General features: G+C 34.2%; 1 protein-coding gene across 7 annotated transcripts in view; it reads left to right on the plus strand.

Moving 5' to 3' along the window:
- The window catches only part of GRIK2 (glutamate ionotropic receptor kainate type subunit 2), a 368,787-nt gene that overhangs the window by 145,304 nt on the left and 195,799 nt on the right, over nucleotides 1-27,684 (plus strand). For all 7 annotated transcript variants that reach the window (XR_006014304.1, XM_042017417.1, XM_042017416.1 and 4 more), the window contains 2 exons: nucleotides 537-590; nucleotides 3,383-3,556. Coding sequence is in view for 6 of the 7 variants with exons in the window: in XM_042017417.1 (XP_041873351.1) it covers nucleotides 537-590; nucleotides 3,383-3,556 (228 nt within the window). In the remaining variant the exon portion in view is untranslated. The remainder of the gene's footprint in view (nucleotides 1-536; nucleotides 591-3,382; nucleotides 3,557-27,684) is intronic.

The following is a 27,684-nucleotide window of genomic DNA, read 5'->3' on the forward strand; positions in this document are numbered from 1 at the left end:
AATTCTATGAATATTTGTTCTTAAATTTTATTTAAGTGGTATCTGTCTTGCTGTTCAAAATTTGACTCAAGATAATTTTCTTCCATGGTTGGAAAAATGTGCACATGTATGATATAGCTTGGGTCCTTCTTTTAAATGCATGGTATTGTTCATCAAAATAGAAAAAAAAATCCTATTAGGTAATTCATTTTAAGGGAAGGGTTCAATAATGAATGAAAATATTGTCGACTCAAATTTTGTGTTGTAACTTAATGTATCCATTAGTATGTAAAAATACAAGCCTCTTTTACATTTACTGCACTAAACAGCCTAATAATATTCTTTCTATCAGAAGATCTGGTTCATAAATTCCTTTAATAGTCAGTAATCTTCTCTAACTGCTAAGAAATGACTTGCTTGACCTAATTTTAGTATAATTCCAACCCTATAGTCTGATCTTAGTAGTGTTCTTTTGCAGCATTTCATTTGCAAAGTAAGTGTGGTAAAAATGTATTATGTGGCCTCAGAAACATTAATCTTTTGTTTATTTTTTCAAGGCTTTAGCTATGGGGATGATGACAGAATACTATCACTATATCTTTACCACACTGGTAAGTGGCTTGTAAAAACATAGTGATGACATAAAACAAAGATGTTACTTTCCTAATTATATTACTTAAGAAAGTGGAAAAGTTCTTTCTGGAATGGGGTGTGAGTGCAAGATGTTTTCTTTGCTGAGTCTTCTTACTTTCAGTGAAAACTCATCAGGATGTTTTAATTATTGTTCAATAGTGTGCCCTGGAAACTGGTAGACCAGAAAAAGCCTCTGACTGTAGCACTGCAGTTTTTTACTGTCAAGGAAGGATAAGTGTATAATTCATAAATCATTGTTTATTTTATGCATTTTGTCCTTTTTATCTTTTAGTTATTTGTATGTGAAGATTATGACATTTTAAAATTTTCTCATATATTCCATATTTTTAATCCAACATTTTACAAGGTATTTCTTCTCTGTCATATGATTCATGAATAACTTGGTGTGAATCTTAGCAGCATTTTACTTAACAATTCGCATGAGCTTTTTAGGTGCACGAATTATGCAATATTCTTTGGTGTCCACCGTAAATGTAACTTAGAAGGAATTTGATCATTCTTGGATTTATCACTTGCAATAAATGAACATTTAAAATGCGAATGCTCTTACAAAGCATAACAAACATACATGAAGACCTTTTTCCTGCTTACCACAACCTAACTAGAAAGCAGTTTAAAATTTGGCAAAATACTATTCTAGAGATTACGGAGTCTCTAGAGTTGTGTACATTTCTCTGTCTTGAATTTGCATTCAATTTTGTGTAATTAGATTGCAGTTCATTACGTTTCTTAAAATAAAAGTATGAGAAAAACATGAGACAGATGTGCCTTGGCAAAACCATGCTTGAAATGACCGATGTTTAAAGTCACATTGATGTTTAAGTTCCTATGAAAATGAGTCCTTTGTGGTAGGGTAGGAGTCCTCTTCCAAACCACAAAACAGAAGTTCATGGAAAGTATTAACATGAAATAGCTAGTTGAGTAGAAAGGAAAATAATTTGTGAAGTTCAAAGGCCAACCCTGCAAAAATACCTGTCTTATTTTAGAAGGGTAAATTGTTCTATCACTTATAGATTGAAGATTGCATGCAATAGAATTTCCCTCACTAAATAGATTTCCCTCCATAAAAATGGATTATAGATGTTTCAAAGGTTTTTTTTTTATTTTTAAGACTTTTATTTTCCTATTGATGAAAATTTTTCATTTGAGGGCTATGCTGTCCATTGGCATTGAATTTTCACTCTTAAACCTCTACTTAAAAACCAGAATTTTCTGTCATTTACTTATTAGAACATTAGATTTTCTATGGACACAAGAGTTTTATATTGACTTGAACCTATAAAGAGATAATTTACTGTGCACAAACATATGATAGATTTTGATTTTGCAGTGTAGCTCTGGAACTTGCATCAGAATTTAGCTGTTTTGATATATTAATTGCTTCTTACCTGACATGGCGAAAGTCCTGTCAAATAAATTTTCCAGTCACAGTGCTTACAACAGTCTTCTGTGTAATCTCCTCTTGATTGATTCAGGATCTAATGCACTAGCTCATTAATGCACTGACCTGTGTCCATTTGTGATATATGCATAATAATATTGTGTATATTTATTACATTCCAGTGTAAACATGAATGTGTTTGGGTTAAAAAATTGCATTCAAGGTTCTGACTTCTTGTACAGTGAAAACTGAAAGAATTTTTTAAAGAGAAAAATGTAACTTAGTTCTAGTTCCGTCCAACATTTCATTTGCAATAAAATGTTTTACTTCTTTGCAAAGAGGATGTGAATTAGGTTATTTTAAATGAATTTTGACACAACTTAATATCTTAAATATTATGTATGGGAAATTATATCATAATTGCTAGCTACAGAATTAAAAATGAGTAGTGATTGATAACTGGTTGATATTTTTGTTGGCTTAGTGATGTTAACAATGGGTGTTATATTCTGGTTTTCCATAGCACAATATTTAATCTTCTTCAGCTATAGCCAATAAACAAAATGGATTCAGGCAAGCATTACAGCTAACACTACCTGACAACAAAAATTAAATTAAAAATTAGATTAATGACTAGCTATGAATTATGGGGAATATTTCTATGTTCAATAAACTACGTTATAGGGAAATAATATGTTATCTATAACCTTGATTACATCTTTCTTTTCTCCATATTCAAGACTTGATCTTAGACCTGAGTTTCCTGATGTCAAGTACTGTTTCTACATTGCATCTTAGGATTTGATCAAAGCACTAGGACACCCTTGAATTTATTTTCTTGAGCCAAAATTTGATTAAATTTAAAGCCTTGTATTTTTTCCCTTGTCCCTGCTCACCACCACCCCCACTCCCCACCCAATTCCGTCCACCAATTTACCCTCCTAAGATTAACATGTTTAAGTTTTACTGGGAGGGAAAGCGCAAGGAAACTCTTGTTCAGTTTATTTTACTATTTCATATCTGTTTGATTTCTTCTAAGTTCAAGAACTAGCAATTAATATTAATATTTAGCAATTAACAATAATATTTAAGCTTAGTGTTGTATTTTAGCCTACCTAGTAGTAATACAGTTCTGCAATTGGACTAACATTTCCTGAAAGTCTGTTCTTCCACTGAGAATCAGATTACTCCCACTATAAGGGCAGCCAAGTTACTTGCTCACAGACCGGGGCCCCCAGACAAGCAGAACACACTTCCTAGCATAAACAGCACTGAAAAATTACCATGCCTTCATCTGGGGAGATGGTCCAGCAATTGAAATAGCAATTGTAGTGTATTACAGAATTTATACACTGGTAATTTTTTCAGGACCTGTTTGCCTTGGATGTGGAACCCTATCGGTACAGTGGTGTTAATATGACTGGATTCAGAATTCTAAACACGGAAAATACCCAGGTGTCATCTATCATTGAGAAGTGGTCTATGGAGCGCTTGCAAGCACCCCCGAAGCCTGATTCAGGTTTGCTGGATGGATTTATGACGGTATGAATACCAGTATTTGGTTCCTTTTTTTTATATGTTTGTGAAGCTAAAAGAAAATTTAGCTTTTTGTTTGTTACTAAAAGTATTTAGAGGTATGTAACCAAAAATTATTTTAAACATGAGTCAGAGAGTAACTGTGATATTTCTGTTAATATTTTTCAAATTGAATACATGACTATATTAACTTTTTTTCAAAATTACAAGTACTGCATTTTTTTTCAAATTATAATGCCATATTCTAAATGTCAAAATCACCTAGTCCGTATTTCCCTAACTTGCTGGTGAAAATTTTTTATGGGACAAAAATCAAGCTAATGACAATTATCTCTTTCTCTGTCTTTTTTGTCTTATTCATTTACAATTCATAATAATTCATAATGTGTACTTTTAAATTTTTACATAAATCCTGCTATAAAATATTTTATTTATATTATAAACAGCACCTTTTTTACTATCTTTTCCACTTTCTGTGCCTTCAGATTAATCTGATTAATTAATCTGGTTGTTTATTTTTACTTTTTCCTTCCATTCCCATTATTCTTTGGCCTCACTTCAGTTCATAAAAATCACAATTATATTCCTGCATATAAACTTCCATTGTTAGGTTTTGGTGAGTTTCTGTTCATTAGTTAGAATTAAATCTGGAATTTTAATGTCAAGAAGGGATTTATTTTAAAAAACATCCTACATTAGGTCTGATTTAGTCTTCAAAAATTGGAAGATTTTCCACTTTGGCCACTTAGCAATTTAAGTAGTTGGGTTTTGTTTGGCTTTGTTTTTTATTTTTTGGGGATTTTTTTTTGTTTGTTTGTTTTTGTTGGGGTTTTTTTGTTGGTTTTCTTTAGGCTTTTCATCTTCCATTTGAAAAATAGCAAATTCTATTTCTTGAAGACAGGAATTTTAGTAATCTATCAGATTGCGTTAATTATTCCACGTGACACAGCTAATCAACAATCTTTTTCTACTGATAAGGTTTAAGGATCTTAAAGATATTAGGTACTAAACTACAATTAATATTTTAACAAGTTAATTTAATTTTTTTTCTGGAAAATTACCCTTTTTAGAGAGAAACTTTTTTTTAATATACTTACTGTATATAATGTCTTGAACATGGTAACTTGAAACATTTTAAATTTTGTTTACTAATTTCCTTGCACTGCACTTTACAGATTACTTCATACAGTAGTTTAAAAGTTATATTGTTCATATTTCTAAATAATTTCAAACAAGCAAATGAACCCCTGAAAATCTGAAAATTGTGTGAAGCATACATCTGGTTTATATATAGCTGCTACTTATTACTGTAAGTCATTGTTTCATGCTTCCTTGCTTACATTAATACTTTCTTTTTTTTAATTTTTCCTTTTTGAACTTAAAATTTTCATCACTTCTTCTCATTCATTGTAGTTGTATCTTTTATGCATTGATCAAAGATGTAACTGATCTCAAACCATTGGATATTTACAAAGATCACTACTGATAATTACTTTATGAGAACTTAGGGCCATGGTGAAAAAATAATGGAATAATAAATATTGGAATAAAGTTCTGTGGGCCCAGTGCATGTTTTTCATCTCCTGTGGTGCTGTAAAGAAAGTGCTTTTCTCAGAAAAGCTTCTGATGTGAGGCAGAAACCTATAATTGCTAGTATATGACTGTGTAAGAATAATACTTCACACCATTAGTTTGCCTCAGGATAGAAAAGTATTAAAAAGTGCATGAAAAACACAGTGGCTTCTCTTCTGGACCTTTAAGAGCCCTCTGTGCTCTAAGTGGAACCAAGTGTTCATACAGACTGGGATGAATATTTTCTATTCATTCTTTTTGTTGATTAAGCGTGTAAATGTTCTTTGATTACCTGGGTTTTAAATACCTGAGACATGTAGATAATATTTAAACTATATTTAAAGGGCAATCTTGGCAAGCATTATGAGATTACAGAGCTCTTTTTATCTGGCCCTTAGATACAGAAAAACCATCCACAGCGTGTGCATTTGGAAGGTGTGAAAGTCACATCATGATGCCATTGCACAATATTCTTTCTGTGCTCAGAATAAAATAAGCCACTTTACTGACTTATTACCAGTGAAGTTGTAAAATCAGTTAAGCGTGTAAAATTTGACTTTCATGTCACTGTTGTTCACTTATATTTAAAGTCAGAAATGGACTTGGGAGTCAAAGACTCTCCACAGATATTGCTGCTATGGAATACTCTAACTGATATGGGCTGGACTGGAAATATGTTTTATTTTCACTGGTTGATAAAGGCTACAGCTTAATCAGAAAAAAATTAGCAAAAAGACTGCTTAATGGGAATGCATTCAGCCTGAACCACATAGCTAAATGGCATTTAATTACACTTTAAAACACCTGAAACTCACGCCAAATAAAAACCTGAGGCTTGTATAAAACATTTAGAGACCTCGGTGAAGACTAAATGTTTTCTGGGGGTGTAAAACCATAAAACCAGACAGTTAAGGATTTCAAGGTTTTTAAGCTCCAGTGGTGTTTGTGTATGTGTAAGGTACTTCTACCCTTCACTTTTTCACCATATTGATTTACCCTTATGACAGTTTGAACTATCAATATAACTCTGACATTGCTTCTCCTTATTTATGATGCATAGAGTTCCCAATCTTAATGGTTGTTTCAAGGTCTTTTCTGTAGGCTTGTATAACTCTCTAACTAGAATACAATTTTCCTCTTAATTATCTTACCTTTAGTATCCCGGTATAATAAGAAGTTGTTATAAAATTCCATCTCGTCCCCTTATAATGTTCCAAGTCAAATTTTCGAGTGTGAATCCTGTTGAGTTCAATTATGATAGTTTTGCCTTTGTTTCTAGGCTGTTCCTCAGCACAGCTCTGAAAAGGGTGATGGTTTAGCACACCTGAGAGGAAAAGTGATCAAAATCAAATTTTCAATCACATTTCACTCTCCTCTTAGGGTTTCTTAAGTATTTCTTTGCATGGACTTTGGAGAAAAAAACTTATGTGTATAACAAAGAAAGTAAATGCATTCTATGATTTAGCAGAGTAACTACAGTACAACTGGCTTTTTCCATGACTGCAGAAAATCTGTAGAAATGTTGGAAGTCACTTGCTGTGTTGTGTCAGACTATACACACTTTCTTTACGCAGTTTTCTTGAGGTAAAATGTATGCTTGTTTATTAAAAATGATTTATAAGAAATGTTTTCTATTAAAGTCTAAACTAATTTCTAAACAAAATGAAAAATGTGAATATTCTTTTAATATGATACATAGAAGTTCTGAGGAGGTCTTGCTGGTCTACTCTTATTGAAGAGATTTTTCTATCATCATTCACATACTAATAGATCTAATTTATGCTTTTGGTGGTTCTTTCATATTTCCTAATGTCTGAGAACAATCAAAATGATACTTGTCCTCATCACGTAGAAAAAATAATCTAAATGTGTTGCTATTCAAGTATATTTGTATCTTTTTAACTATTACACACTTGTGCAGATATGCACATGCACACTAGGTATAGCTTACTAAGCTACTTAAATTGTTATATTTATTTCTTAAATTTCTAATGGTCCTTTTTATTTTAAGTATTCTCAGCAGTCTAGTATTTACTTTGATCATTGTTTTTGTATCACCATACTGTCACTGATCAGAAAAAAAGAAAAATACAGTACTTAAAAAAGTAAATATCACATGAAACTGGGACATGCCTTGGCTTTTATTTCTTATAATAAAGTACAGGAATTTGTCAATTATAATTTTACCACAGGTAATAAACCATACCTTTAGAAAATTGCAGAAGAAAAGAAGAGTCAAAGATCAAACTGTTGCAATACTTTATCTCTCTTGCTAGTAGAATTAACTGTATCCAACGTTTCAGTGTCTACGTATCATCGTCTTGTTTCTTCTTGTTACTTGGGTGAAAAAGTCCAAAGGAAACAAAGGATTCATTTTTGCCCATTTAAAATCGAAGTCCCTTTTTTTTTTCAGACTAGGACAAACTTTTTAATTAATTCTGACTTGATTCTGCACTTCCTGACTTAATTCAGCAATACATATAAGTGAGTTTTTTTAAAATTTGGCTTCTTACATATTTCCAAATAAAATCCAAAGTGGCTACCCTATGAAAATCAAATGGACAAACATCCATTCATTCATGCATTTCCCTGCTTGTCACCACATGTTCTTACTTGTTAGCAGTTCAAAAAGCACTTTATAAAAGTTAAACTCCAGACAAAGTGGGTTGTTAGCATTTGAACCTTGTACTATCACATTTCTAAACAACTTCTAACTAGATTGAAGCTCTTTAAACTATTCTCTGATATACCATATACTCATTACTGTTATTTTTCACCAACTTTATACTGAATTCTGACATTTGAAAGTGGTTGGTACTTAGCAACCACTTGAACAAAATGACTTGGCATTAATAAACACACACTATTTTTCAACCACATTATGATTTCTTCTTGAAAAATGAACTTACAGTACGAGTCAATAAAAACCCCAAACAAACCATAAAGAAATAAAAATAATTTTTATCACTTCAGCTATTTTTTTTTCTTAAAAAGTTTGGATTTGCAGAGGTTCATCCTTATTTTAGTCTGAAGTAAAATATGAATTTTGAATTTTCCTGCAAAATGGAAAAATGATAATTATTATGACTGAATATTTTTATTAAATTCTAGCAGTATTGTATAAGTAGAAAAATCTGGAAAGCAGAGGGGCAACATACTATATTAAAGAAACCTTACTTTGGTAGACTTCACTTGTTGAGTCTGTACAAGTATCACATCAAAAGAGGAAAAAACCCACAAAACCCTGAGCACACATACACTTTCACATTTATATATGACAGCCATGATTCACACCAAGCAAAATAGAGCATAAATAAAGTGTTATGAGTTCAGAATTCTTTTACTCTACCACTATTAATCTTCACAGTTTTCTGTGCCTCGTCAGAATTTAGCATGCATAATTAAGATGACCTAACAAGCCCTGCTGCTTAAATAACATAAAGTTTTCCTTACTAATTGCTTTTGCCTATCATCTAATTCAGCTATCTGCTTTTGTCTTCTCTAGAAAAGAATGTGATTTTTTTTTTTCTATTCTGACTATTGATTCTATTCTTTAATGCCCACTTTAGTAGCTATATATGGGAGGTGCAGAGAAGCACTGTGGTACTTCTTGAATGCAAGAGCCAAGGTCAGTGTTTAGGCATTTACCCCAGAAAAACCACAATTTGCAGCTGATACATTTTGTGTGCTGTCTGGCAGAATGGAGCATTAGTTAGTCAAGCACTTTCTCTTTTCACTACTAATTATCTTTTTTAGTTTTTTGCCTTTTTTTTTTTATTAGTTTATCAGTAAATGAAAATGATAATTGAAAAAAACCCCTGAAATTTAGAGTGATATTAAATACTGTAGGGGAAATCCTAGAGATTTTTTGCATATGCAGAATGGATTTATGATTCATTTCTGTGCATGGGAGTTTCATTTGCTTAAAAAAAAGGGAGATGAAATTTTATTAATAAAGTTTTGAAATTTTTAAAGCTGATGTACAGACTTCCTCCGATAACGAAAATAGATTCAATAATATTTTCTTTAAGTACATAACTGTAAAGAAGATGCAAAGATCATGAGGAGAGATTCTAATACCTTCATAATTATCCTTAATTGAAGGACTATACAAAGGCATTTACTCACAGAGCTGCCTACGTAATTAATTTTGAAACTAGGCATTTTAAGAGATATGGTAAAAATCCTGAAGTTATAATTCCTTTGGTATTTGAGAATGGAAATAAAAGAGAGAATAATGTTGGATTTCTAAGTGTGTAGATATTTTTCCCTAATTAGCTCTTCATATTTGCACACAAAAGACTGGGGGGGATATATTTATATATTATATTCTTTGTTCTCTTTTTCCCCTGACTGTAAGAAAGCTTCCAGTAAGCAACCTCTCTATGTCTAAACCTTGTGACTGTTTTGTAAAATCTAATTTATCTGAATGTTCACTTTCTTAGCTCTGTGGGTATGTTAACTTAATATTCTCAGAACTTATGTTGAATCCAAGGTCAAGATAAAGAATTGATAAAAAATGTATGGTCAAACAGTGAGTATAGATGGACAACAATGAGGTATTTCCAGTTGCATTAAATCAATCTGTTTAAAAATCCTAAAACCTTGTAAGGAATTGGACCAATACATGAAGACCATGTTAAATGGCCACAGGTAATCAGGTGAAAGAGCACAGTAATCAACCAGATTTCTCTGATTTATTTTTGGTGAAGGTTTTTGAATCATGTTAAACTAACCTGGTTAAGCTACTAATGTTAGAAAGTGTACCCTTTTTTTGCATTATAAAAAATTGGAAAAGATTAAGAGAGTAATCCAAAATTAAAAAAAGGGATTCAGTTCTTTTATCATGTTATAACCAAAGCTTAATGATGTTTTTCATGAAAGAGATAAATAACTCCCATGTCTGATAATTGAGCATTAATAATACTGAGGGCACTCTTGCTCTGAAAGATAAGTATGTATTTCCCAAGTTCTTTGCTCTACTTAAAAACAAGCAAACAAGCAACAACAAAAAATCCTGAACAAAACCCCAGTCCAACCAAACAAAACAAAATAAACCCACCCCCTCAAATCCCAATAATTTTAATCTAGGTGTTGCTAATCCATTTTAATCAAGATTTGGGTAAACAGCATGATCCAAGTAAAAGAGTGAGTTTAAAAAAAAAAGTGAAGCTGTAATAAGTGTGGGTATTAGAATTTAACCAAGTAGAGTTAAAATGATACTCTTAATTACTGACTCAAGAAATCCAAAAAGGGAGATTCAAAAATGGAAATATACTCTATTAGCATTATTTTTATTTTGCATATTTAGTCCAATATATTTTTTAACCTAATTTTGTTCTGCATAAATTTCATAGTTTCTGAGAAGTGTTCTCCAAAATTCTTTTTTTTTGCATACCTCATAAAGGAAGCAAAAAAATTATGGTGTAATTCAGGGTTTTTTTCAGCATACTCCTGGAGCTTGTCTGACTTTGTTTATCCTTGATGTCAGTATTTTCAGTGATAGTACAAGCTGTTGAATAACTTGATACAAATTAGTAATTTAGTTTTCCTGATGGTAAAAGGATATTATCCTTTTAATTATTATCCTTAAAATCTCTTATCTGCACATGACAATATGGAAATAACAGTTATATTTGGAATAGCTACTAAAACAATAATTTAGTAACTGCTATCAGGCACTGTGACTGGACAGGAGAACTGGATGAGAAGAAGGTGCTGTTAAGGTTCCCAGGGTGAAAAGATCAATAAAAATAAAAAGAAATACTTGTTACAGAAATAGAGTCTTGGATTCTGATTTAGAGCTTCAAAGAGTATATCTTGTTATGTAGACAGCTTTATAATTATGCCTTAAGCTAAAAGAATTTTTTGGATTTGCTGATGAGATGTGTTTAGTAACAGTGTAGCAACAAATGTGTACTTCAAAGGAAATACTAAACAATTACTCATTACTGCATTACAAGCTGAGAATCTCCCCTAGGCACAGTTAATTTCATGAGTTTAGGGACTATGCAGGATTTCATGCTGTAAGATGTTTTAGAAATGATTTGTCAGCTATTTTGGGAATTAATTGCATTATTACATATTTGAGTACTGTATACAGTAACTTTTACAATTTTAGGAGACAGGATAGAGCAGAAACCTATCATCCTATCCCAAAGGAAAGATATGTCCAAGTGCTGTATAGCATCTAGCAGAAATTGCAGTTTCTCTCCTATGGAAGATTTAGTTGAATTCTTCCAGGTGTGGTTTGAGGATGTCTGTATATATTTATAAATATACTAACATTACCATTTATTTTTATCATGCTTTCATGTTAGAAATCTGCATGCTGCTACATCTTTACAAAGCAATAGAGGAAACTCAGTGTAACAGCAAGTAGAGAAATGGCAGAGCTTGTGCAATCTGCAGGATCTCCTACACAGTGTAGAAGAGTAGCTGAAGCACAGGTTGTTTTTTGAAATAGGAACTTGAGTGCCTTTTCTCAGGAAATATGCACGTGTCTGCACTGTGTAGAATTTAAAGTCTGAGGACTGCAATTAAGTAACCATAATCTGTCAAAGATTACATTTCTAAAGAAGGGCAATGAAGCTGGTGAAGGGTCTGGAGCACAAATTTTATGAGGAGTGTATGAGGGAGCTGGAGTTGTTTAGCCTGGAGGAAAAGAGGCTCAGGGGAGACCTTATTGCTCTCTACCTCTGCCTGAAAGGAGATTTTAGACAGGTGGGTGTTGGTCTCTTCTGCCAAGTAGCAAGTGACAGAACAAGAGGAAATGGCTTCAAGTCATCTCAGGGGATGTTTAGATTGGATATTAGGAAAAATTTCTTCCCAGAAAGGGTGATCAAGCAGTGAAACAGCCTGCTTAGAGAAGTGGTGGAGACACCATCCCTGGAAGCATTTAAAAGACTTGTAAGTGTGGCACTTAGGGACGTGGTTTAGTGGTGGAATTGGCAGTGCTGGATTAATGATTGGACTAAAGGATTAATGATTAATGATATTAAAGGTTTTTCCAACCTAGGCAATTCTATGATACCATGAAGATATTTTTCTTAGTATATGCATTCTGAAATTAATTTTAATGGTTATTTATACACTGTGTTTATTGTAAATTTTCAGAAAGAGTGAACCAAAAGAAAGATTACTTTTATATTCTTTGCTGTTGTGTTTAGAACTTGCCTTGAGAGGCATCATAACTAGAGCTGACAATCAGTGGACTTATCTGCAGGAATGAATAACTCTAGGAAACATTATGGTTACCATTGTAGGATGCAGAATGGTGACAGCGTAGTCATGCTAGGTTAAGCAGCAATGTAGATAATATATTTTGGAGAGAAAAGGGACCATCAATTTAGCCTTTACTGTGTGCTTATCAACTTCACAGTGCCACTGCCTGTTGGGACTGGCAATGTACTACACTTAATAGTGACTCTTGGAAGTATGTTCTGGGTAAAATCCTGGTCCTTTGGAAATCAAGGTATGGGTAATTTGGCTAATCTTTAGTTTGCTACATGCATTCCAGGCTCAGATAGGGTAAGCAGATGAAGAGCTACCATTTAAAAATTTTTATTTACTTTTAAAGTGGGGTATTAAACACTACATACTGCAATGGAGCAGAAAAGAGTGAAAATCATAGGTAAATATTTGTCTCTGAATATTCAGGTGGTTATTTTGGATGTAGTTTGGTAAGCTGGAACAATGTTTATTCATTGTATGCTTCTCATATATTAAAATGAAGAAAATGCGATTTCTGTCTGTTACTAATTAATACTTGTTAATTACTGGAATAGTTGACATAGCTGGTGGAAATAAACAAGCTTCTGGGGATACAATTTTCTCTGCTGAAGACTTGTAAGTGTATGTGCTTGAATTTTGAGGGTTTTTTTTCCCCATTTCCAGATATTTATAGATTTGTCTAATAAGCGATATTGCTTCCCCTAGTTTTTGCTTATCTCTTTAAGTCACTTAAGAAGCACACTTTTTGCTTTTAAAGGGGTTCATATAGTACATGTTGACCTCATGGGGACTTTCATAAAGATCAGATATGTAGTTATTGCTTAAATTAATTTTCCTAAGGTATAGCATTATTTTTTGTCCAGAACATTATGGACTCAATTTTAGAGCTTTACAGATGGACAGGATATTGTGTTTGGCCTCCACCCTTCTGGCCCTTCAGAAGATCAAAGGTCTCCTATAAGTCCAAAGTCATGTCCGCCCACCTTCAGTGAATGTTTTGTGTCTTCTTGATATTTCAAATTATGCTCTATGCCTGAAATTAGGCTACTTAGTCAAGCTTTTAAGTAGAATTGTAGCAGTAAATATATTTTCCTCTTAAGGAGTCTAGAGGGAATACAATTGCCACAAGCACACATACAGAGCTGTTAAACAGTGCCTAGGAAAATTCAAGCATCCACTCGAATCTGCATCAGAATACCTTTAAGTCAGGATGAAAACAAAATTAACAGGCTTTCATTATTGTATATTTTCTATGTGAACGTGAGGTGTCTACTCTCCCAAGCCACATTCAGCTCAGGAGATAGGTGAGAAACATGTGCTGGGCGCACTTAAGAGAATTAATTGTTGTGATGCTGTGAAACAGATTTCAGATTTCATTTTCCTGCTTCCCAAGGCCTGAGAACATGTATAGTATTTTAATATCAGTGATAATGCTGTAATCTAATTCAGGTGATGACTGTCTCTGTAATGTCCTGGAATTAAATACTAAAATTTCAGCAGTTCCTTATTTTGATGCTGTAGGTTGATTTATTCAAGCCTTGTGGTGAAATGCTACTGGGAAAGCATTATTTTGTAAAGTATATTCTGTGCATGCAGTTTCTATATATATTGCTTATAAAAAAAATTATTTTATCTGTCATATGTAGCAACGGATGTGTTAACCATTCTGTCTATTTATTGAGCTGTTGTTTGAGGCCTCAGTTCAACAAAATGCTCAGTGTGATTTCTTGCTCAAAAAGCAGTAGAAAGCTTGTTGAGTAGTTCTGCTGAAGTCAAGTGGACTACTTTGACACTTAATATGAAGTATATAATTTGTTTAAATGGGACTTCAAAGGTCACTGATAGAAAAAAGTTTTATGTAAGTTACTTTGTTGTACCTCTTCACTTTCTTATTTTGAGGAAAGAATGAGAGAGAATTTCTGATCACAAGGGGCAATTATTTTTCAGTCTCTTCATGATAATAGCCATAGTTCAAAAAATACCATTTTGCAAATTATGGTTGCCTGATGACATGATTGTTCTCAGTGCTGTCTACATAAAAGATAAATAGCATTAGCTTTAGACTATTTTGGATTTCTTCACCTTCTATTTGCTTAAAATACAGGATAGTTATTCTGATGCAATTCCAAAGTTTGAGTAAGATTGTAGGTAGAATCCAAATAAAAATAACTTTGTATCTAAAGGAATAATCTTATCTGCAAGATTGTTGAAAATAAGCTTTTTTTTCATTTGTTCATCTTCAAATACTAACTAAAAAATCCAACTTTTTTGTTATGGTGCTCATCATTTCTGTTGTAGTCCTTTGGGTCCTTCACACAGTGCGATTCATTTTAACATGAGAGCTGGAAGTAGGTCTTCCTGAGTGGACAGTTTTGCAGTAGTGTACATCCAGAATTGAAGTGAGAGAACATCAAGTTAGCAGTTGTAGGACTGCTGGCCAGTTATTTCATGAAGTCAATAGACTTTTTTAGAAGGTGATGTCCACAATATTTCCTGACTGGAGTATTCCAAACTCCTTTGAGAAAATTGGAAACCTATAGACACCTTTTGGCCAATGGTAAATTTTGTAGGATCAGGGAACAGCCCAGTGGTGAGAACTTCATCATATCCCTGGGGAGGTTGTTCCCATGATTGTTCTTGCTGTGAACAAATTCTTTCTCAAGATGAAACTTCTTCCAGTGTACTTTCTACCCATTGTCCTTTGTCCTTCTCATGTGGGTCTTTTCCAAGAGAGAGTCTCTGTCCTCTTTATAGCTGCCCCTTAAGTACTGAAACACTGTGATGAGGTCCATCTCTTCTCCAGGGAGAAAAGACCTAGCTCCTTCAGTCTTTCCTTAGAGGGCAGGTTTTCAGTCCTCTGATCATTTTTGTGGTGATCCTTTGGACTCTATCCAGTATGCTTGAGTCTTTTTTAAATTTTGAATTATGGAGATCATAACTGGACAGAGTAATACACATGCAGCCTGGCAAATGCAGAGTAGAGTGGGATGATCACATCTCTATCTCTGTTACTAATGGTCCTATGAATGCAGCCCAGGATCTAATTTTCTTCTCCTACTGCAACATCTCATGGCTGGCTCATCTTCAGCTATTTGTCCACAAGGACCTCCAAGTCCCTTTCATCAAGGCTGCTCCCCAGTCATGAAGCCTGTAACCAGAACTGACTTCTTTGATTATGTCTTCTTTACACTATTTCTTAAATTACATGGTAAACTGATTTGGGTAAATTTGTTTGCAACGTCTAGTTGAATATAGAAACTTAAACACTGACATACCACTTTCTGTTCAAAGACCACTGTCATGCATGTAGAGTCCTCAGCCTAAGGTTTGTTCTGTGATCACAAATTGCAAAACTAAAATCAATATTCATGGAAGGAGACATTTCTGTCTCGGTTGAAAGATTTATAGCAACATCTGGGAGCAATTAGAAAGGCTTCTTTGACACAGTAAGGTCGTCATATCTTTGTCCAAAGCAAAGATGTGCTTAATGATTTTGATTAGCAAATGCCTAGGTTTGCCAGAGTTTTGAAATTAGTTAGGAAAATAATAACAAAAACTTATTCTTTAAAATTGAGTATTCTTCTTTTAATGTTTATACAAGTAGGGTTCTCTGCCTTTATTTGCTGGGTTTAGTCTTGATGCAGTATTCTAGATGAAAATACTGAAATTTGTATCAGGTTGCATCTATGCTCTATGCTTCTTTTAGCAATGAACATGCTTAGATTTTTTTGACTTTACTGTTCCAATTTCACCTATACATTTACTAAATGCATGTCTTAAATAAAGATCGTTTAGAGACAGACACCAGTAATGTTAGAAAATTGCTTTAAAACAATTTAAATATGAAGATCTTGAAAGAAGTTCTCTTTAGATGAAAAGTAAGTCATAAGGCCTCAAGCACAGCTGTGTCATATAAAGCAAACTTTTATTTGATTTGTTTATAAATTGGAAAATAAGGGGCTTTACATGCAGCTTTGCAAAGCTGAACATAAAGCTCAAGCTTAGTTATGGAAAAATATTTTATTGCATTTATAAGGAAATTTTTAAATTAATGTAAAAAGAAGTAACTTACAGTTGGTAAACCAGAGTACCAGTGCTTAATTTTTTTCTAGAAATTACCTTCCTGTTTTGGGAGAAGTAGCTGCATTGCTTCCGGAACGTTTTATTCATTTTAATCCTAAGGGGCATGTGAATTTTTCAGATTCCAACAAAACCTCATCTAATATAGTGTGGTCTTAAATATAATTTTTTAAGCTTACACAATCACAGAAAGTGTGTTAGAATATATCAATCAAGATACTATCAAACCAATGCTAATACCTAAATACTTAGTGAATCCATTCAGTAAAAGAAAAATTACAGCGATAGTTGTATCTCTCCTGGAAGACCTTAAAATGTGTTTTTGCTGGATATTTATAAGACATGTTGGTGAGCTTTTTAAGATAGTCAAAATTAGTGACCATTACAGCTATCAATCCACATAGACATAATTATGTCCCAAACAAATAAACTTTAAAATTGCTGAGAATTCAGAAGTCTTCAACATTTAAAATTATGGGCACACCATCAAAAGAAATAATGAGAAACCTAATAATTCCAGGTTCTGCTGAGAACATGACTGGTTTTCTGTGTTTTAATGTAAGGAGAATAATGAATTCAGCTTGTCTGTGCTGTACAGACATAGGTGTAGTGGTCAATCTGCCTGTCTCCTTTCTGCAGCTGTTGAATTGGCAACCTTCCAGAAAGTTTGGTGGCAAATCATGTAGAACCTTTCCAGGAATGACTAGTGGTCTGCTAAGTTTTCCAGCAGTGACTTGGCATATTCTTTCATGGTGGTGGCCATGTCTTAGGCTTCATTTATTTCTGTTTGCAGATAAACTGCCCAGAGAGCAAGTTTAATATCCTTTGCCTGTGCTTCAGAGTGAACTGTACATACATACCTCCTAATGAAGAAGATGCCTAAACAGTATGTGTGGAATTTGCCTCTCCTAACTTAATCCATGTAAAATTCAAATGTCTAGCAATTACTTACATTACCTTTGCAGTCAGTTCAGGAAGAATAGAGAAATTTGTCCTAAAAAAGCTGCATAGACTATATTACTGAATAGGTGTCTATAGGGAGCCTAGGTGATTGACTGGCCATTTTAAGTGGTTGAACTTAGAAGTAATTATTCCTTTCTGATGTATGTAGGTTTCACACATACAGACCTGTCCACAGTTTTTTTTTTCATTGTTCTTTGACATTTGAAATTGTGTTTACAGTTCTAATCTGCCTTGCCTGCAGCTCTAAGCAGATATGTATTCCTTAATATGGACTATATTATTTTGGTGCCCTATCTTGAATCAGTTATTATGTGCACACCAAGTTGGTGATGTATTTTGATAAACTAACTAAAAATGCACTAAGAATACAGTAGAAACTGTAAGTAAATAGCATTGCTTCTTTTGTGCCTAAAGCACAAGAACATTGCTGCTTTCAAGGTTGGTCCCAGAATATCAGTGGTCAGAACTGTCTCAACCTATCCAAAAGTGTGTTTTCATTGTTGTGAACTCTTGCAGATTTTACCCCCTGAAGGAACTTCTTTTCAATTCATCTGGTTGTTATAGGGCTCAGGTAGCAAAGTTAATAACCATATCAAAAGCTATATCATTCTACACTACTTTCTTTCCTGATGGCGTTTAGTGAAGACTGTCACTCCTTATCTGTTCAAATCAACCTGAGCATCTTTTGTAGAGACTTGATGAAATTATCTCTTCTCATGTTGCACTCTGTAAACTTGAACAGTTTAGTTCCTGATAGAGATGGAAAGAGGGAGGAAGTAGTTTTGAATTCTTTAAATAGATATAGCAGTGCTGTATGTCAGAAAAGCAGACAAACCTCCAGAACTTTCGAGATGATAAGTTCCTAATTGTATAGAGTACTAAAAAGGTTTATGAAGTTCCTTAGCATTTTCAGATTAGCCAGAGACTGCTCTGCAGAAGCTAGTAAACTGAATCTTCATGTATCAATTTATTGTGATGCTAGTCTTTCAATATGTCTTTTCATTGTCTGGACAACAACAAGGGTTGGTAGTTTTGTTATTTTTACAAAACAAACCCACAACAAACCCAGAGCAAATCAAAACAAAAACAAAAGGAAAAAACATACATTCCAGTACTAGTCTAACAACTTCACGTGACCTGGAGGTCTCTAGCTAGCAAGATAATATTATTTACATACATCTATTTGTGATTCAGTCCATTCAAGTAGAGCCCTGTGGGAAGGCAAAAAAGGGGAGAATTTTTTTTTCTGAGTAAGTATGAGCCATTAAATAGGTCAAGATTAGATATGAGACCTTCAACAGCCAGTAATGGAACAACATTAAGTCTTCTGAGTTCACTAGGCAGTTGATTGTGCTAATGGAGGCACCATGCTGGGAAAACATAAATCTTCTTTGGAATTTCTTATGAAGAGGTGATTGAATGTTATGATATGAATAGCTGTGTTAGATGCATGGGAATTTTCTGCTGGAAAATTAAGGCCACCTCTACCAGACAATGGCTCACTGGAGGAATGTATTAGTGTTGAAGTAAAATTTGAAAACAGATTATTTCCTATTTAATAGTCCATTGACTTTCCTCATAGACCCATTGTCTCCGCCATGACTACTATGGGCTTTATTTTCATTCTGTAATCAAGCTCATGCTGCTTTAGTCTGACTTGGGAAGGTGTTTATTTGTTGTCAGAAGAAGGTTGAATTCATTAACATATTGCATTTTTCAGTTCAGGTGTAGTTGCTGACTTTTGTTGGATTTTCACTAGTGTGCCTGAATAGATGATGCATTATACATGCAATTGTTTTATTCAGTTTGGTCATCCGTAAATCCCACCTTGTCGTCTGTATAAATTTCAGTGTCATCTGGTATCCATTTGTGTCTCCAAACATTTAATATTCCCTGAATAGTTCTATTATGTGATTCTACTATAAGTGCATTCGTCATTTATTTTTTTTTGTGATTAATTATTAAGCTTTTAGAAGGATAAACACATTAATCTTGCTTCTGAAACTGCATAAAATTATTACTGTTTATGGTGTAAGGTGAGCTGCTATACAATTTTCAAAAATGAAAAATAAAATCTGATTAAGTTGTTCTTTTCTTTATAGTGCTGTCTTACTCACTCTTCTGCTGATATTTCTGACCAGAAAAATAATTTTCCTATTTTTCTCTCAACTACAATAGTAAAAGCTCTCCTTTCCTAGAAAGCCCTATTCTGCAAAAAATTTTCATTCTATCAATCCATAAAAGATGCTTGGAGTGAAAGGCATAAATAATCTGCATGTATCAAATAATACTGAAAAGTAGATGTTGTCCAGAGTGGAATAGATATTCTCTGTTTACTGTGCATGCTAAATACCCCAGTTTCTATATAAAACCTACCCATGAATTGCTAACTGATATTTTATTTTAAAATCAGATTTGCCTTGATTTACAATGTAGGAAAAACTGTGATTAAGGCTCTGTAGTTTTCAGAAGTATGTGTAGTAAGGAGGGGATTGTATCTAGAGTAATGTAATAAGTAGATAACAAGACTTTAGTAAACATAAATCTATAGAATTTCCAGATATTTTGGGTTGGCAGGGACCTTCAAGGCTCATTTAGTCCAACCCTGCTGCCATAGGCAGAAATATCTTTCACTAGGGCAGGTTGCTTAAAGCACCGTCTAACTTGCCCTTGAACACTTCCAGGGGTGGAGCATCCAGAATACCCCTAGGCAACCATTCCAGTGTCTGAACAGCTTCATTTTAAAGAAATTCTTCCTTATATCCAGTCTAAATAATTGTCTTAAAAATTGATGTGAGAAACCACCTTTCTAAACATATACAGGTATTCGAAATTCTAAAGTCTAATCAAACTGCTTTATATATGTATATACTAGGTCATATGTAAAAATTTGAATGGAAACAATTGTAAAGTGCAAAGTGCTTTCAGAAATGTGAGGTCTGTACCCCTTTGTAGTCCATACAGTTTTAATTCTGGTACCTGGGCATACCAGGTGCGTTTCCTTTTGCGCCTGCCGAGCTGTAAACTGAACAAGAAGTAAGGAGCAGGTGCACAACTCTTTTTTTGACTGTGAATTTCTCACTAGAGAAAAAGTACTTTGGAACATAGAACTGTATTATAGAACCTGATAAAGTATAATCTGCATAAGATCTTTTTGATTTGCAGTGCTTCATTTGGGATACTTCTCCATCTTGAGATTGTAAACCCACTAAAATATTTATCTCCTTTATATGATTTTTGTTCTACGCCCTCTCTTTAATATGTTTCTCATGCTAGTATTTAAATCTAGTTTTAGACCATACCTACTTCAAAAAATGTAACTTTTAAATACCTAGAGTAGGTTTTTGAGCACTATCGTTTGTCTCTTTGGTAGCGTAGATTCAATGATTTCTTGTAGCACTAAAGATAGTAGAGATAACTGTTTTCACAAAGAAAAATACTCACTAGATAATAGACTTTTTGCTGGAAGTAACTCTTCAGTTACATTGGTGTTGCCTTTATGAATGCAATCTTTTGGTTGCTGTGAAAGCTACTGATTTTACTTTGGAGAAATGGAAATAATTTGGGGATACCTGATTGGTAGGTAAACTATTTATATGACTATCTGATAAATATAAAGAATGTGCTGAGAAGTAAATTAATTTGTATTTAAATGAGCATGAAGCAACAATCATTCATGGAACTATAATGAGTATCAATCCACCACCCATTAGTGTGGATTAGGGATGCAGAAATCAAATTTATATTTTCACAGTGGCTTGAAGAAAATTTTGAAAAATCCCCAAATAAATATTTAATTAGAGTGAATTTACTATTTAAGCTACTTTATTTAAAAAAAAAAAAAAGAAAAAAGTGTTCTTTTTGTTGGGATTGATAATTTGGTTTCTCTTAGACATCATGATTTTTTAAACAGATTTTTTAAAATAAGATGATGCTCATGAAATGGAGATCTGTTCTCTTCCACACATGGTCTTTCAGAAGATGGCAAGAATAGTGGTAGATTTAAGTTCTAGGTATTCACTTAGTATGAACCTAGCATCATATACTTAAGCAAGGAATTTAAGATAAAAACACTGTGGTATAGCATATGTATTCTTCCTCCTTGGAGAGCTGAATTTCACCATGTTTTTGGATTTAAATGCTTATGCTACTAGTAATTGCTTTGGCTTTTCTTCAGATTCCTGTTTTCTACAAACAAGAGGGAACTGTTTACAAAGGCAGATGTTTCTCATGAGATAAAGTGAAAATAAAGGAATAAAACACACTCAGAATTAACTTTGAACTTCCTCCTGCTGGAGTGGCAGTTAGAAGTATCAGAATTCTGTTGTATGCATTTCCTATAATGCATTGCCCTCTTAGCAATATTACTTTGACTGCCACAGTAACTATACCTGTGGTATTAATAGATCCCCAGAGATGATCTGAGTTTTCACCAGGATCACTAGTCATTTGAATAAGATTCTGATGACTCCCTTTTGTCTGAATGAGCAAAAATTGCCATAGGAAATCCATATCAAGGTATAAATAATAATAAGAATCAAATCCCAAACAGTTTCAACTCAAGAAATCTGAGAAAGATTTTTTTTTGAGGCATTAAAATAAATTTTCACTGAGGGATTGTTTTCTTCTCACTGGGAATATTTTAGGTAAAACAAAAGTGTGCTATATAAAAAATACTTGGAAATGCATATGAAAGTGTTTTAATCATCTTGGGGAAGAAGATGCTTTCTGTAATTAAAATACGAACAGAAAAGGATCCCTACACATTTGTCCACCCTGAAGCTGAAAACACAGCCTGTATTTTATAAATGTTTATTATAATGAAAGCTAATTCTGTTTTATGACTATATTGAGCTTACATAATTCTTGGTGGAAGTTCAGACAAAGAATTGCCTGTAGTGGTAGAAACACTGACTAATGTCTATTTGTCACTGTATATATTCACAGCTTGAATTTTGCATGAACTGAACTTTTTTTGCCCTACAGCAAGTTTTAGATTTTATGAAACATTGTACTTCTGGTAATGTGTAAATGGGCTTCAAATTCCAAAAATAACATAGAAAATGAATGTATTTCTTACATTCTGCTAAGACCATTATGAGCTGGCACTGAAATAGTACAATGGCTGTACTTGTTTTGCTGCCAGTAGTGTGACCCTGGCTGCTTGACTGATTTTGCTTCATTTCATTGTTACAACAGTACAAGTGGAACCTTGAGCATTAACTGTAAGAAAAGCTTGTTTCTTATGGATTTGTGTCTTTTAAGTATGTGAGGCAGTAACAGTTGTCAGTGAATTTTTACAACAGTTAGGGCATCTCTCCTGTGAAGTCAAGACTGATGAGTCAGCCATTGCCTCAGTGAGTTATTCTGCCAGATTTATTTGCCTCTTTTCATCTAGGACTTTCACATGTGTGAAATATCTATCCTAATATCACATCTGGAAGAAAGTGGAACCCCCTTTTCTAACACATGCACCTCCACTGCTGTTGCGCTTTCTCTTTTCAATCCAACTCTTAATGACTGATCACATTAGAGCCAATGCAGACTGTTTATCCATGTTTTCTCCTTTTTGCTTTTTTTTTTGGTGTGCTTTAAACAGTGATGGCAAATATTTTTATGTTATATATAAAGCCATTAAAAATTTCTTTCCCACTGTCTACACTGATAGATATTTCTTGAACATTGCATTATGTTGGGAAAGAGAAGTGGGGTAGGAGTCCAGAGAAAGGTTGATTATTTACATGTTAAATGTTTATACTGTGAAACTATTTAGGTTTTTCCCCCAAGGAAACCAAACCAGTACAATTAATAATAGTAAATAAACTGAAACGTAAAGACTTAGAAGAATAGACGCACATTATAATTGTCTCAATTAAGAATTTGTGTTAGTGTTTTCAATACTTTTCCACATACAAAGATCTGTTCTAGTCCCTTCTGACTTGAAAACATAATTTTTATTTTTTTGTGTATTTCCTAACAGTTACCAGATATTTAGTATTAGCATAACTTTATATCTTCACTCAGTCTTGTAAATGACTTAATACCTACTCAGACATGATATATATAATTATCATATACTGACTATAGTTTTGGTCTTTAGAAAATACGCGGTAACTGATAGTAAGTGGAGACCTCATAGCAGACTTCCCATACTTCAAGGGGTCTTGAAAAGAAGCCAGAGAAAGAATCTTCTTCAGGAACTGTGCTGATAGGACAGTAATAGGTTTAAACTGAAAGCGGGGAAATTTATGTTACATATAGGGAAGAAATTCTTTACTGGTGGTGAGGTTGGTGGGGGACAGGAACAGGTTGCCCAGAGAAGTTGTGGATGTCCTATCCATGGCAGTGTTTAAGGCTAGGTTGGATGGGGCTTTGAGAAACCTGGTGTAGTGGGAAGTGTCCCTGATGCTTTCCCCAGAAGTGTCCCTCCAAGAGGGGTGTTGGAACTAGATTATCTTCAATGTCCCTTCCAACCAAAACCATTCTGTGTTCCTGTAAAGGTGATGTAATTGTTCACCTATGATACAGATACTGAGGAAAAATTTTTTTTTATAGGCTATTAATTACTAGAAATACACATTTAACATTCAAAAAAAGTTAGAAATGAGAGTTAAATACCATTTCTGTGCATAGAAGTAAATTCTATACCTTCTGTTACTGTTTACTGCTTAATTTATAATGTTTCATGTAGCAGTTAATGGTCAGAAGGGCCATACCTTCCTTTAAAATTTGGGGTTTATCTGATAATGAAAATACCACCCACCCACAACCCAGAACCAAAACATACAAAATTTAATTAGTGAATATTTTTCCACTTGATTTATGGGGCTTGCTGTTTAATCCCCACTGGTTATGAAACTGTTTTCTTCGATACCCATAACATGTGCCATCCAGACTCCTTGCTTGCTGTGAACTTTTAAGCCCCTTCAGTATATGATTGGTGAATATGAAATTGAATCACAGAGCACAAAAAAAGCAACATAGACATGACTGTACAGACATGATTTATAGGTGCAGTCTCAAGAATCTATCTGAAATTGGAGTTTCAGAAACTGACTTTGAGTAGGACTTGTCTGCTTTCTGGCATGCCATGGTTTGAAGAAAGCTGCCTTTGCAAGATCAGATTTTATATGTTCAGAGAGGAACAGTGTGTATATACAACCTTTCAATCATTTGATCACTAAACTAATGACTTTGTCCTAAAGGACCTGACAGTAGCTGAAAACAGAGAGAAGTAAAGGCTGGAAAATGGTCAAAATAATATTGATTTTAAAGTATTTTAAAACCTATTTTGAGACCTAAAATGTGCAATAAGAAATATTTGTAACACAACAATGATTTATTTGTAGGAATTAATCTATATGTTAAAAGTATATTAAGATTTGAGTTCATTTTTTGTGAAATTAAGTTGAATGTACAGTTTCAGTTTTTACTCTATATTTCTAACATTTAAAAATCGGAATTGATATTTGACAGAATAACTTGAACAAACAAGCTTAAAGACTGGTGGATTTCTGGAGTGTGGTAAAAATATTGAGACCTGAGAAAGCTAGAACTGCATGTTAACTTAAATTTTTAAGCATGTTTTTCTAAATTCAGTTCTGTATTACTCTGGTAACTATATCCTAAAACATGGCTTATGGCTATGTATAAGGTCCAGATATGTAGTTGGTTCTTCAGGCACAAGTTCGTCAATGTCAACAAGCCCTGAATTTTAACGATATTTTCTTTGTAGATGTTTATAAACCACACTGTGATTGTTTTCATTTTTGCTATGGGCTGTGAAACTAAACCAGTTTTTAATTTATTAATTTTCCAAAGACTTTGAAAATTATTTTTTCCACAGCCATAAATAATATATTATTCAAATATAATTTTACCTGGAAGAGATGGGAAGTAAGAAGAAGAAAAGAGTGATTGGCTGCTGCTTTTATGAGAGTAGAGATAGATTTTTACTTGGAATATGTATTATTCATGTGTGGAATTCTCATTTGTTTAGTTCATTATAGAAATTAAATTAGAAATTACTAATAGAAGTCAGCTATCCTCTATAGACACAACCCCCCTAAAGACAGTGCACGAAGCTGTTATTCAAATCTATGAATAATTATGTCTAAGTGTAAAGTGGATACCTAACAGAATCATAGAGTGAAGGTTTTTTTCTTAATAGGCTGGTAGGTTTTTCTTCACAGATTGAGCTTTGAAAATTTAAGTAGATAGCTGAAGTTCTACACTGGATGTCCTTTTCAAAAGGCTAAAGTTTTAATTTCGTGGGTTTCTGCGGAATATCTTTCAATCTAGCATAAGGCATTATTTGCCTTGTTTCAGCAAAGGATATTATAACCCCCTCTGTTCATCCAGAGTTCTGTATGATCAAATGATTTACCTATTTACCTTTTTCATTGCATTTTTAGATATCTATCTGGCGCAGATGTAGATACATTTCAAAGGCTAAATACTGTTCAGAGAAGAGCAAATATTTTCTTCTGATGTCTAAAAGTATAAATATATTAAAAAATCTGTTAGTATATAATCAGTAAAGCTTATCCACTAATCTGAACATCATTAACAGGAGAATTAAATCTTGTGTGTCTGGCTGGGATTGTTTTATTAAGAATTTCAGTAAAACAAACAAAAAACTTGTCTAAAACAAATTTGGAGTAACATTTTTCCTTCTGATATATGAAAAGTATTCCTACTTAATGCTAGGAAAGTAGAAATCTTTTACAAACCAAACAGCAATTGGACATTAGAATTTTAACTTTTCTCCGGTGTCCCATTCTGATTAGGTTTAATGAATGCAGGAGAAAAAAAAAAAATGTACACGATAACTTTTAATTTTTGAAGATAATGTTTTTCTTATTCTGCTTTACTCAGAAGTAACTATTTTGAGCCATTAAGGGCAGGGACGTGATTCAAGACAACCAGCACACTTCACCAAGGGTAAGTCCTGCCTGACCAACCTAGTGGCCTTCTATGATGGAGTAAATACATCAGTGGACATGGGAAGCACTACAGATGTCTTCTGTCTCGACTTCTGTAATGCCCTTGACACAGTCCCCCACAACACCCTTTTCTCTAAATTAATGAGAGATGGATTTGACGGGTAGATGATTTGGTGGATAAGGAGTTGGTTGGATGGTCACATCCAAAGGGTAAAGGTCAATTTCCAGAGCCCCAAAGGACATCAATGGCAAGTGGTGTCCTTTGGTACAGCCTCAGCAAATTTGCAGATGACACTGAACTGAGTGATGCAGTTGACACACCTGAGGCACAGGTTGCCATCCAGAGGGACCTGGGAAAGCTCAAGAAAAGGGCCCATGGGAATCTCATGGGATTTAACAACACCAAGTGCAAGGTGCTGCACCTGGGTGGGTGTCAACTCTGCTATCAATACAGGCTGGGGGATGAAGGGATTGAGAGTAGCCCTGCTGAGAAGGACTTGGGGTGCTGGTGGATGAGAGGCTGGAGATGGACTGCCAATAGAATCATTAAGGATGGAAAAGACCTCCAAGATACAGAGTCTAATCTTTGACCAAACACCACCACTCCAACTAAATCTTAGCACTAAGTGCCATGTCCATTCATTTCTTGAACACTTCTAGGCGTGGTGACTCTACCACTTCTCTGGGCAGCCCATTCCAATGCTTAACCACCCTTTTCGGTGATGAAATTCTTCCTGATGTCCCACCTGAACCTCCCCTTGCAGAGTTTGAGGTCATTTCCTCCTGTCTTCTCACTGGTTGCCTGGGAGAAGAGGACAAAACCATCTGGCTACAACCTATTTTCAGGTAGTTGTAGAGAGAGATAAGGTCTTCCTCAGCCTCCTTTTCTTCAGACTAAACAACCCAAGCTCCTTCAGCTGCTCCTCACAGGACACATTCTCTAGACCTTTCACCAGTTTCATCATCCTTCTCTGGACATGCTCAATGTCTTTCTTGAGGTGGGGGGCCCAGAATTGGACACAGTACCTGAGGTGTGGCCTCACAAGTGACAAGAACAGGGGGACAATTACCTACTTCTGCTGGCACAGGATGACATTTGCCTTCTTGGTCACCTGGGCACATGCTGGCTCATGCTCAGCAGCTGTTGACCAGCAATCCCATGTCCTTTTCCACTGGGCAGTTTTCCAGCCACTCTTCCCACAGCCTGTAGTGTTGCATGGCACTGTGGTGACTGAAGTGTGGGATCCAGCACCTGGCCTTGTTGAACTTCATGTGATAGGCCTTGGCCCATCAATCCAGGTGATCCAGATCAAATATGAACTTGCAGCCCAGAAAGCCAAT

The sequence above is a fragment of the Corvus kubaryi genome, unplaced genomic scaffold (assembly GCF_017639235.1).
Source record: "Corvus kubaryi isolate FWS band 111438036 unplaced genomic scaffold, C.kubaryi_AGA036_p1.0 split3-73, whole genome shotgun sequence".
Classification (NCBI taxonomy): domain Eukaryota; kingdom Metazoa; phylum Chordata; class Aves; order Passeriformes; family Corvidae; genus Corvus; species Corvus kubaryi.